This window comes from Ailuropoda melanoleuca, chromosome 16, assembly GCF_002007445.2.
Source record: "Ailuropoda melanoleuca isolate Jingjing chromosome 16, ASM200744v2, whole genome shotgun sequence".
In the NCBI taxonomy this organism is placed as follows: Eukaryota; Metazoa; Chordata; class Mammalia; order Carnivora; family Ursidae; genus Ailuropoda; species Ailuropoda melanoleuca.
In genome coordinates this window covers 90,985,493-90,996,937 of record NC_048233.1, presented here as the reverse complement: position 1 = coordinate 90,996,937, position 11,445 = coordinate 90,985,493, and the positions used below count along the sequence as shown (strand labels likewise).

The 11,445-nt window shown below is 53.2% G+C and overlaps 1 protein-coding gene across 6 annotated transcripts in view; it reads left to right on the top strand.

Annotated features, from left to right (window-relative positions):
- Positions 1-11,445, top strand: part of PHRF1 (PHD and ring finger domains 1) — a 29,645-nt gene that overhangs the window by 328 nt on the left and 17,872 nt on the right. For 4 of the 6 annotated variants that reach the window (XM_034646596.1, XM_034646595.1, XM_034646594.1 and 1 more), the window contains exons 2-6: positions 115-226; positions 3,306-3,421; positions 3,699-3,806; positions 8,754-8,980; positions 10,944-11,027. In XM_034646596.1, coding sequence (XP_034502487.1) covers positions 3,328-3,421; positions 3,699-3,806; positions 8,754-8,980; positions 10,944-11,027 — 513 coding nt within the window. In that variant the 5' untranslated portion in view covers positions 115-226; positions 3,306-3,327. Of the gene's footprint in view, positions 1-114; positions 227-1,608; positions 1,665-3,305; positions 3,422-3,698; positions 3,807-8,753; positions 8,981-10,943; positions 11,028-11,445 lie in introns of all 6 variants that reach the window. The other 2 variants (XM_034646593.1, XM_034646592.1) reach the window with 2 other exon arrangements.

Below are 11,445 nucleotides of genomic sequence, written 5' to 3'. Positions count from 1 at the left end.
CCTGTCCCCAGCCGCGGGGGGCCCCCCCGCCTCGTCCTGTGAACACCCCCCCCCAAGCCCACGCTGTTGCCCTCGGTGTGAGCGAGGTGTGACCCTGTGCCAACTCGTTTCCAGCTCCTGGTCGTCACTGCAGCCAGCGGCTTCGTCTACGTTTCGGCAGCCCGAGCGGTTCACGGGATGGTTTCCTATTAGCTCACAGAGTCTTCAGAACAAGCCCCCGGAGTAGGTATTGTCCTTCCTGTTCTGCACGTGAATGCATCGGAGCCGGGAAAGACTGCGCGACTTGCCAGGGGCGCACAGCTGCTGAGCGCAGAGCCCCAGGCTCTTGCTCCGCGCTCTTTTTAGCCATGCTCGTGTTACACCTTGTCAATTTAGATTATCTGTTGCTGTTGTTTCTGTGGGGGAACATGTGATAATCTGCTTGGGAGCCTCATTCTAGCTAGGGGTCGTGTGGTTAGAACCTGAGGCTGAGGTGAGGTCTCCCAGGACCTCGGGGAGGGTTTGTTGTTAGGACAGTGTTGAGTCAGAATAACAGTGGCTGGCGCCTTCCATTGCATTCTCTGCACCAGGCCAGTGGCAAGGCTTTGGGTCCTTGTATTTAAAAAGAGAGGAATTATTTCCTCTCAGCTCCCTAAATCTAGAGGTAGGGCAGGCGAGCCACAGAGCACCACCAGCATTGCCTGTGGTCTGGAACATACTGGCAGAAGTAGGGATGGTGAGTGTGGGCAGGCATGTCTGAGCTGGGGCTGCTGGTGGGGCCCCCGTTAACGCAGAGTTCTGACTGCAGTGTTCCTGGCAGGGAAAGGGCTGCCAGGGGTCTCTGGTTGTGCCTCTTCCTCGGTATTTGCCCATGTGCTTGCTCTAGAAAGTACTTTCAGAGGCTACCTGGGTCCTTTGCCAGCAGTTAACTGTCGTGTAATGATGTCAGAACGGACGATGTTCAGCCTCATAGTTGACACTCTTCTGCTGTCCTCACCAGCTGTGGTGGGGGAGCACAGGACCCACGGGGCTTAACCCCACAGTCGCCAGGACTCGTGAGTTCAGCCCTATTCCTGGGCAGGTATTTCTGGCAAGCCCCTGTGTGCCAAAAGTTGTAGCCTTGTTGACCTTCCGACAGCCCTTGTAGGTAGGCCCTGCCACTGCCCGTTACAGGTGGGCCTGGGTCTTAGCGCACCAGGGGAGAAACCAGGGGCTGTTTGTGCAGACCTTTGACCTTGTGCTTGTGTAACACATCATCAAGGCAAGAATCTGCACCCCAGAAACTGCCCTCAGCTGTGCTCTGTCATCTCTTAAGTGGCCTCCGGGGCTTAGTTTTCTGGTGTCTGAAGTGTTCCCTGGTAGGTTTATGGGTGTTAGTACGTCAACCCTTGAACAACGTGGGGGTTAGGGGCGTCTGATCCCCATGCAGTGGAAAATCCATGTATAACTTTTGACTCCGCAAAGACTTTATTCTGAGTGTGTTGTTGAATGGAAGCTTTACCAATAATGTAAACAGTTGATGAACGCGTGTTTCTTCTGCTAAAGTAAGCTGAAGGGGGAAATACTACCAAGAAGATCGTTAAGGAAGGAAAACAAATTTTAGTACTGTATTTGTCCGAAAACTTGCAGGTGGAAGTGGACCTGTGCAGTTCAAACCCGTGTTTTTCAGGGGCCAACTTGAAAAGGTATTTACCTCCCTATAGGGCAGGAAATGTGCTGCACACTTCAGGGCCAGAGTAGGTATTAAAGCAGGTGTCCCAGGATGACTTTGTGGAGTCCAGTTGTGGGAATGGTGATGACAATGGCCAGAGAGTTCTAGGTCCTCTTCCCTGACCCCACAGGAGAGGTGTCATCCTCCTGGAAGGGCCGCAGCCCTGTCACTTCCTGTGGTCTGTATGCCTCCAGCAGGAGTCACGGCCAGGAGTCGCGGTACGGCTGGGTCCCTGCTGTGTTGCTGAGTCACCAAGCAGTGAGGGTGCAGACCCTTAGTTGAGTGGGACCATGGCTCATTTTCTTAACCGTAGAACACTAAGTAGAAGGAAGGTGGTGGCCTAGGGGGTGAATAATTCTACAAAAGCACCTCTTCGTGTACTGTTTCTAGGTAGAAGCAATATGAGGCAGTTGATAGTTTCATCAAATTAACATGCACTCACTATTTTAGGAAACCTCATCCTAGAATCTGGGGCTTTGTAAGGGCAGTTAGGCGCTCCAGAATCTGAATCTGGCTGTAGCCCCACCAGGAGACTGTTCTCTGGGAGCATTCGTACAGAGGTGGTGGCGATAGCCCTCCTCTGGTTGCCAGGTGAGGCTCTCGGTAGTGGCGCACGGCCCGTGGGGGAGACGCCTGCCTGTGGGATCCCCAAGAGAGCCTCGCCTGGCCAAACCCTCCTTCCCCGGTTCTTGCCTTGCCCCTCTGCCTTCTTGTCTTTTGTGTGATCCCTTTCCTCTGACCATGGAGAGTGGACTTGGCCCAAAGCCCACTGTACCCCAGGGAGGGTTTTCTTCGTCCTGTCTTGGTGAGTTACTGAAGGGCTCTCTCTAAGAAGTGTTTTCTCTGAGAGTCACCTGGGAAATGAAGTAACGTTGTTGAGAAAGGACCTCTTGTTTGGCGTCCAAAGTTGGAGGTCTGGCAAAGGGGGTAGATTGTGTTTTGCTGCATTTGTGAGGTCAGCTGTCTAGGTCTTCTGTGTTGTCCTTGTAGTGGCAGGACACAGTAGGTAGGACAGGTGTCCCCACTTGGAAATCAGGGTGGACGTGGTGGCTGAGAGGTGAGCCCGATCTCTGCGCCCCGTGGGTACACTTGGGGTGAGGTCGGAGCAGCCTCAGCTAACACGTGGCCTTCCAGTGGTGACCTGCTAAGCAGAGGTGGCTGAAAGTGACATGGCAGGAGAGTGCAGGGAGAGGGTCCTGTTAGCCATCTGAGCCCTTCCGACACCTCCCACCCAGCTATGTTGAAATCTCTGCTTTCCTCAGCTTGTGAGAAGCCAGTTCATCCGTGCCTGGTGTCAGGATTCCTCAGGAGTGTTAAGGTATTATAGGTGTCTGATGTAACAAAATGTTTCCAGACTGAAGCTAAATTAGGTTCATTATAAATTGAGATTTGACTTTGAATGTTGCTCGTGGATGGGAACCAGTGTCTTTTCTCCTGTGTATGCACAGCTTTATGGTTCGAGTTGCTTTGTATTCTGTCTCATGGCTTGGCTTCCCTGTCTTACGGATGAACACGTCACTAGGTCGTGCTGTGTAGCGAGTGACTGTCGGGCTTTCAGGAGGGGAGCGTTGCATCCCGGGACGGTTGGGAACTTTTTGACTCTGGTTTATTTCAGAGCTGAACGCCAATGTCCAGCGATGGATGATGACAGCCTGGACGAGCTTGTGGACCGAAGCCCAGGGCCAGATGGACACTTGAGACTCAGCCCCGCTGCCCTGGCCAGCAATGCTGGTGAGCCAGCCTCCCACCCCTTCCACCCAGAAGTGAAGGAACAAGTGTTTGCGGCTTGCACGTCTCAGAAGCAGCAAGGCCACCTCATGTGCGGAGTCTGCTTTCCCTACTTCTTTCCCCACCCAGCCCAACTTCTCCGTCCCCATCTGGGCAGCCACTCGTAGTCCCTTTGGCAGGTGCTTCTGAGCACCTCTGTGCATCTGTGAAACAGCCCTCACTCTTTGCTGCCTTGGTTGTGACTTTCTTGGGGCCTGTGTCTCCACCTCTTTTGCTCTAGAAGAAAGCAGTGATGGCACCAGTGGCGGCTCTGAGGACGACACGGGCAGCGAGCGCAGCTACAGCACCGACGGAGAGGACGCGGACGGGGGTCCGGAGGACCAATCCGGTGAGAATCCTGCCATTTGAGCGGCCTCCTGTGTTTCCTTTCGTCGTGGCGGGGACCACTGTTTATAAAACGCTGTGGGTGGAGTTGATGCCTTGACCCCACTGGCCAGCCGAGGGCTGTGAGGAGCTGGGGAGAGGCTCCCCTGCCGGCAGACCTCACCTCCGCTGGGGCAGTGGCTCACTTCTGTTGTAACCCTTTGTTTCACGTTCAGTTTGACAACACACCTTCGTTGAAGGTTAAAGTGACTGGGCGCGTGGAGCAGCATGAACTGGGGTCTTTCCAGGGTGAGCGTGGCAGAGTGCATTTTCTGGCACAGTGAGCAGAGGGCTCTTGGTGACTCGTGCTCCCTGCGTGTGCACGCACGCTCGCGCACACACACCAGCTCTTGGTGACTCGTGCTCCCTGCGTGCGCATGCACGCGCACACACACACCAGCTCTTGGTGACTCGTGCTCCCTGCGTGTGCACACACACTCGTGCACACACACCAGGTACGGGGCAGTTTTAGCATGAGCTGAGGTTTGCTGGGGCCTCAGGCCACCTGGCCAGGACTCAACAGGCCAGGTTGGTGGAGCCATTCATGGCTTCCTCTCATTCTTCTGACCAGAGCCCCTGAGAGAACTGGCAAGTGACTTTATTAAGGAATTCCCAGCACGTTTACGCTGGTTGACATCTGTGCCCTTGAACTTCTGTACAGAGAATGTTGCCGTAAGGGGCTCTGGTTGGGCTCACAGCACCTCCTTCCCTGTCCCTTCTAGCCTCCCTGTCTGCTGCCTCCAAGGTCCCCAGGTGGGGCCACCCTGTCTGAGATCAGCTGTGGTCACCTTCCACAGAGGGAGGGCACTCTTGGCCCTCTGCTGATAGGGTGCTGGACTTCGGAAGTTTGGTTCACAGCTGCTTTCCTTCTGGCATAGTCATGAGGTAGGGAGAGGCATGGTCCTAAAGCAAATAACATGGTCTTTGTATCACAGTCTCTCAGGTTGTTGTGGTTATCAGTGTTAGCATGTTACAGAAAGGTAACAGTGCTCATGAAGGAACAGGACTGCAGTGGCCTGAGCAGATGTGAGTTGCAACTTCATGTGTATTGGTGACATACTTGTCCACAGCTAGATTTTGAATCCTGTACACAGGGACATGAAATTCTGTCCTGAGTTTGCAGGTCACGAATATAGTTCTGCTTGTCCCCCACGATTGAGGTGGGGTGTTGGGCTTACCTGCAGCAGGTCTCAGGCACAGACACTTGACATTGGCAGGGCTGAAGGCAGAAGACATTGGTTCATCCCTTAAGCAAAGGTTTGAGGGCCTGCTGGATGCCAGAGAATCGGGGTGGGGCCTGGAGGAGTACAGAAGCCAGCTCAGCTGGGGTTCCTGCTGTTCCTGAGCTCACCACTTAGCTGCAGTGGCATAAAGAAGCAGTTATGATAAGGGTAATACATGGCCAGAGTGGGTGTGTAGGGGCATTGCCAGAAGAGTGGTTCTGTGGACCTGGCGTGGTGAGGAGAAGCTTCCAGAGAGCCTCGTCTGAGCTGTGATGTGAAGGACAGGAGGAGGTGGCCTGGAATTAGCGGACAGAGTACTGCTGTAAAGAGATGTCACACAGAGTTGAGTGCCCAGGAGGGAAGGAAATGCAGGTGCAGGCCCTGTAGGTGGGGAGGTGCTGCAGGAAGGGAGGGCCTGTCAGCCTAGCCTGTCAGCTTAATCGAATGCCCTTTGCTCCTTCCGCACCAGCCTTTGAAAGGTGGCTGACTTTTTTTTTTTTAATGATTTTTTATTATATTATGTTAGTCACCATACAGTACATCCCCGGATTCTGATGTAAAGTTCGATGCTTCATTAGTTGCGTATAACACCCAGTGCACCATGCAATACGTGCCCTCCTTACTACCCATCACCAGCCTATCCCATTCCCCCACCCCCCTCCCCTCTGAGGCCCTCAGTTTGTTTCTCATAGTCCATAGTCTCTCATGTTTCATTCCCCCTTCTGATTACCCCCCCTTTCTCATTTCCCCTTCTGATTACCCCCCCCCCCTTTCTGGTGGCTGACTCTTCTTAGCAGGTGGGAAGTGTAGTCAGACCTTGAGAAGGGAGTCTTCTGAAAGTGCATTTCCTGTATCCCTGCAGGCCTGGCCCTTCCCAGAGCAGCTCTTTCTACTTGTTGTCTTTTTTGCCCTAGTATTTATCCTTGAAAATTGCTCGCTTGATTATACAGTTTACTGAGTTTCCAACTTTAAGTATTACCTACTTAAGGGGCACCTGGGTGGCTCAGTCAGTTGACTGTCCGACCTTGATTTCAGCTCAGGTCATGAACTCAGGGTCCTGAGATTGAGCCCCATGTCGGGCTTCACACTTAGCAAGGAATCTGCTTGAGATTCTCTCTCTTTCCTCCTCTCCCCTCTCTCTCTCCCTCTGCCCCTCCCCCTGCTTGCACAAATGTATACGCATGCATGCTCTCTCTCTCCCTCTCTATCAAATAAATAAATCTTTTTTCTTTTTTTAAGATTTTATTTATTCATTTGAGAGAGAGACAGAGAGAGCATGAGCAGGGGAGAGAGGCAGAGGGAGAAGCAGCCTCCCTGCTGAGCTGTGAGCCTGACGTGGGGCTCGATCCCAGAACCCTGGGATCACAACCTGAGCTGAAGGCAGATGCTTAACCATCTGAGCCATTCAGGTGCCCCTCAAATAAATAAATCTTTAAAAATACATATTATTGGGACACCTGAGTGGCTCATTTGGTTGAGCCTCTGCCTTTGGCTCAGGTCACGATCTCAGGGTCCTGGGATCAAGTCTCAAATCGGGCTCCTTGCTCAGCGGGGGGTCTCCTTCTCCCTCTGCCTCCTGCACTCCTGCTGCTCCTGCTGCTTGTGCTTTCTCTTTTTCTGACAAATAAATAAATAAGATCTTTTTAAAAAAAACCTTTAAGAAAATATATTATCTGTTTAAGTCTTACCACAAAAACTGAGAACTTAGGGCTCTGATCTGTGGTTTTAGCTCAGCTCTCCAGGCCAAGCGTGCACTGCTCCACAGGGAGCTGTGATGGACATGGAACCATGAGTCACAGTGGCCTGTTCAGGGTGCAGCCCCAAGGCACCCCCATCTCTGGCTCCAGCATAGGCCGTGCTCTTCTTGGGGACCCTGCACTCATCTGTACTGGGGTTTTCAGGCCTGCGGCCAGGCCAGTGCACTCGTCTACACATTCCTCACTGTGATCCCTTGTTGAGTCGGGACCATCGCCAGCAGCCCCTGAGGGGTAGATGGAGCCAGATGGCTCAGGGCCTCCGCACCTGCACAGGTCTTTACCACTCCCGTCACTGCTGGTCACCGTCCCTCAGAGACTTCAGGGCCATTGCTTGGTGTGCCCAGGTGCTGCACAAGGGTCTCGTGGCTCTCAGATGGCCAGTTCTTTGCCTTTCAGAATTCCACAGGGAGAATCTGATCACCTGGCCTCAGGCTATTCTGCTCACGTGGCACTTCACAAAGGAGGAAAGCTGAGAAAAGCCCATTCTCACTTCTCATCTGCCCTTTCCCAGAATTTTTGCATACCAATTTCATTAGTTTTTTTTCTTGCTTTGTAACGAACTGTCACAGACCCAGCAGCTCAGAACAGTGTGCTCATAATCTCAGTGTTTCCAGGGTCAGCAGTCCAGGTGTGGGTTGCTGGCCTTTGCTCCGGTCTCACTCGCTGACATCAGGGGTCACGGCCGCGGTGCCCATCTGAGGCTTGGGGTCCTCCTCTGACAGCACTGCTTATTGGCAGAATTCAGAGCCTTGAGGGAGTAGTGCTGAAGTCCTGGCTTTTGGCTGGCTGTTGGCCGGGGACTGTCCTCAGCTACTAGAGGCTGCCCCCTTGATGGACAGTTCACACCCCCGGCTTGCTTCCATGCCTGCGGGCACACATCCTCTGACTTCATGCTCTGCAAGCGGCGGGGAAACGGCTTTTCAAGGGCGCACCTGATTAGGTTGGGCCAACAGGGGGTCCTTCCCGGGGCCTTGAGGCAGCAGCTGGTTTGTAGGTGAGGCCCTGGTTCCGTCCACCCTGGGAGGGGTTCGATGGGGTGGTGTCCTGGGGCCGCGTGAGGACGCTGCCTGCCACACCTCTGGTGCAGGTGAATTTGAATCTCTGGTGGAGTTTGGGAGGGAGAGAAGACGAAATGCACGCATCAGCTGCTATGTTGGACTGAAAGCGTCTCCTTTTTTTCTGGTCAGGCCCCAGCCCCAGAATCTCTCAGAAATTGAGCACAACTGTTACCGCCAAAGTGCCTAGTTAGGAATCCATGGTCCCTACATCCCCAAAGAAAGTTAGGAATCCATGGTCCCTACATCCCAAAGAAAGAATAACAGATCTGTAAGGGAGGTCTCACTTGGCGGCAGTTGGTTTGTTAACACCTTGTTTTGAGGAGGGTTTTGGGGGGCGGTGTCACGATCTGGACGCTGCTGCGCTCATTAGGGGCATGTGTCAGGTGGGGACGGGTCCCCGGGAGCTGGCCTGATGGTGGGGTCGGGGGCACGTGTCAGGTGGGGACAGCCCCGGGAGCTGGCCTGATGGTGGGGTCAGGGGCACGTGTCAGGTGGGGACGGGTCCCCGGGAGCTGGCTTGATGGTGGGGTCGGGGGCACGTGTCAGGTGGGGACGGGTCCCTGGGAGCTGGCCTGATGGTGGGGTCGGGGCACGTGTCAGGTGGGGACGGGTCCCCGGGAGCTGGCCGATGGTGGGGTCGGGGTCTGCACCAAGGTAGAGGTTTGCAGAGCGGCGTGACCGCTCAGCTGGTGTCCCGTCCTCTTAGCTTGGGAGCCCCTTCAGGTGAGGTGCCCAGTGATGGGCATGCTGGCAGGGCCGCGGGAAAGGTGTCTGTCTTCAGTGTGGGATTTGGAAACACACCTTCCTGAGTGTGGCTATAGCCTGCTTGCTTCCAGCGCTCCAGCTCACAAAGTTGCGTTTCTTCTGTTTCAAGGTTCCGAAGATTCTGAAGAAGGAGGAGGAAGAGGAGAAGAGGGCATGGAGGCATTAGTGGCCGTGGTAGACGCTCAGGGGAAGTTGGAAGCCAATGGCGCATTTAATTCTGATGATGATTCCGAGAGCTGCCCGATTTGTCTCAACACTTTCAGGGACCAGGCTGTGGGGACACCGGAGAACTGTGCCCATTATTTCTGCCTGGATTGTATTGTCGAATGGTCCAAGGTGAGGGAGACAGCTTCTCTCTGGGGTTCTTCTTCCTTTAGGATGACCTCTCTCCGTTTATAAGTGACCCTGTCAGTTGCCAGGTGGTGCTCTCTGTTCTACAGTAGAAATGGAGGCCCTAAGGTTGGGTCCCAGCCTGGTCTTTGCTTTGGTTGGTGTGCTCTTGGCTCTTGGGGTTGCCAGTAAAGCTCACTGTGGGGTGATGTGCTCATGGAGCGTGGGATGAGGAGGCAGGAGAGAGGGGGTTTATTTCTGGGTCAGTGTCCCTTGGGGAACCTGTCTGCAGAAATCCTAAATTACCTAGGGGCAGTCTGTGGCTGGCAGAGTCAGCCCGGTATGCTGTGGCCCCACTGGATGGAATCATGTCATAGATGGGAGCGTGAGATTCAACTTGGTACTCAGTCGTGATGACCAGCAGTGAAGGGAACCAGCGTTAAAACAGATGAAGGGAACTTATCAGAAATACACGGTATATTTCACGATGAACTTTAATTTTTTTAAAAGATTTTATTTATTTATTTATTTGAGAAAGAGATAGCATAAGTGGGGAGGAGAGGGAGAAGCAAGCTTCCTGCTGAGCAGAGAGCCCGACATGGAGCTCAATCCCAGGACCCTGAGATTATGAACTGAGCCGAAGGCAGACACTTCACCAGCTGAGCCACCCAGGCACCCCTCATGGTGAACTTGAGAAGCAGTAACCCCCTTCCTACTTTTTAAACTTTTTTTTTTTTTTTAAAGATTTTATTTATTTATTTGACAGAGATAGAGACAGCCAGCGAGAGAAGGAGGGGGAGTGGGAGAGGAAGAAGCAGGCTCATAGCGGAGGAGCCCGATGTGGGGCTCGATCCCAGTACTCTGGGATCACGCCCTGAGCCGAAGGCAGACGCTTAACCGCTGTGCCACCCAGGCGCCCCAAGGTTTAGATTTTTTTGCCGAGCAAAGCCTTGTAAATTGAGGAATGTGACAAGGCGCTTGTTGTCTCCTTGCGGGTGTCGTACTGGATTAGTGGGAGGAGCAAGTAGAGGTAGAAGGGTCACGTAGGAAAAGGCACTCTCTGCAAACAGTAAGTTTGCCAACGTGGAGGTTTTACAAACCAACTGTCAGAATATGAAGCTCGGCGAGATTGCTGGGCACAAGATTAACAAAGACGAAAAGTTATACTCAGAAGTAAGTCATAAAAAGACATGTGAGACCTTTAAAGAGCTTTTCTAAAACAGTTGAGACTGAGTGAAGACAGAGCACTTTCTGGAAGGGAAGTCCCAGTTCAGAGAGATGGCCGTGGTGCTACCGGTTCACCCATCCTGCCTGGAGCTTCCAGAGCCCTACAGGCGTGAAATTCATGGAGGGGGAAAGAAAATACCAAGAATTGACGGTCCCTTTGAGAAAGGGAGAAGTCACCTACTGGATATTAAGATTTATAAAACGATAGCGACCACGCCGGAATTGCTCCAGGAATGGAGACCAGGCCCCGGGAGCGTGGTGGGGCCTGAAGGCAGGCCACGCAGAGGACAGCAAGTAGCATCTCACAGGAGAGGGAGTGGGGCTCTCCGTAGATGAGTGTGAGAGATGGAGAGAGAGGGCCCAGCTCACGACACCACACAGCACCACCTGGATTCAAGATCGGAAGCCTTCGGAAGAAAATGCAGGGCACCTGTCAGGACAGGGAAGGACTCTTAACTCCATGTGGGAGCAGCCAGGAGGATTTACATGAGGGCAACGCGAGCAGAAGTAGTTGGGAGTGTGGTTCCACCATGAGACAGCAGCACAGGTGCCGGAAGGTCAGACCAGAGACCGGGGAGGGTGGGAGCCCCTGTCCCTCTCAGATCGGAGGGAGTGTTCAGCAAAGATGTGATGATCAGTGTACAGTGAATTTTTAACTTCCGAAGGAATTCTTTGTTTTGAGTGTGGTGTTCATGGTGAAAATGATCCTACGGGATCCTGATACAATTTTTATTTCTTACAGAATGCCAATTCCTGTCCAGTCGATCGAACTCTATTTAAATGTATTTGTATTCGAGCCCGGTTTGGTGGTAAAATTCTGAAGAAGGTAAGTGTAGACGCTTTGGTCGAGAACCCCCCCCCCATGCCTTGTTACGTTGGTCCCTGTCTAATGGGAGAATGTGCTTTCAGAGGTTGATCCGTTTTCCTGAAGTGAGTAAACATAGGTTTAGTGCTTTTTAGAAATCCACTAAACATCTGCAGCGTGAAGCTGTGAAGCCAGTCGGTGGGGTGCTGCCTCGTCCGAGGGCTCTGGGTGGGAAGGCAGATGGTGGCACTTTCTCAGACTCCCTCCTCCCCGCTCCCGCGTGCCTTTTCGATATCTCACAGCTCCTCTCCTCTTCTGCCACCGCGGCCGTGGGGCAGACCACACACCCTATAGTGCTGGGCAGGGGTCACGCGCAGGGAGGGCTAAGAAGTTCTCCTTTGCTTGTAGGTGCTTGCTTTTGCTTGTCTGCTTTGTAGAG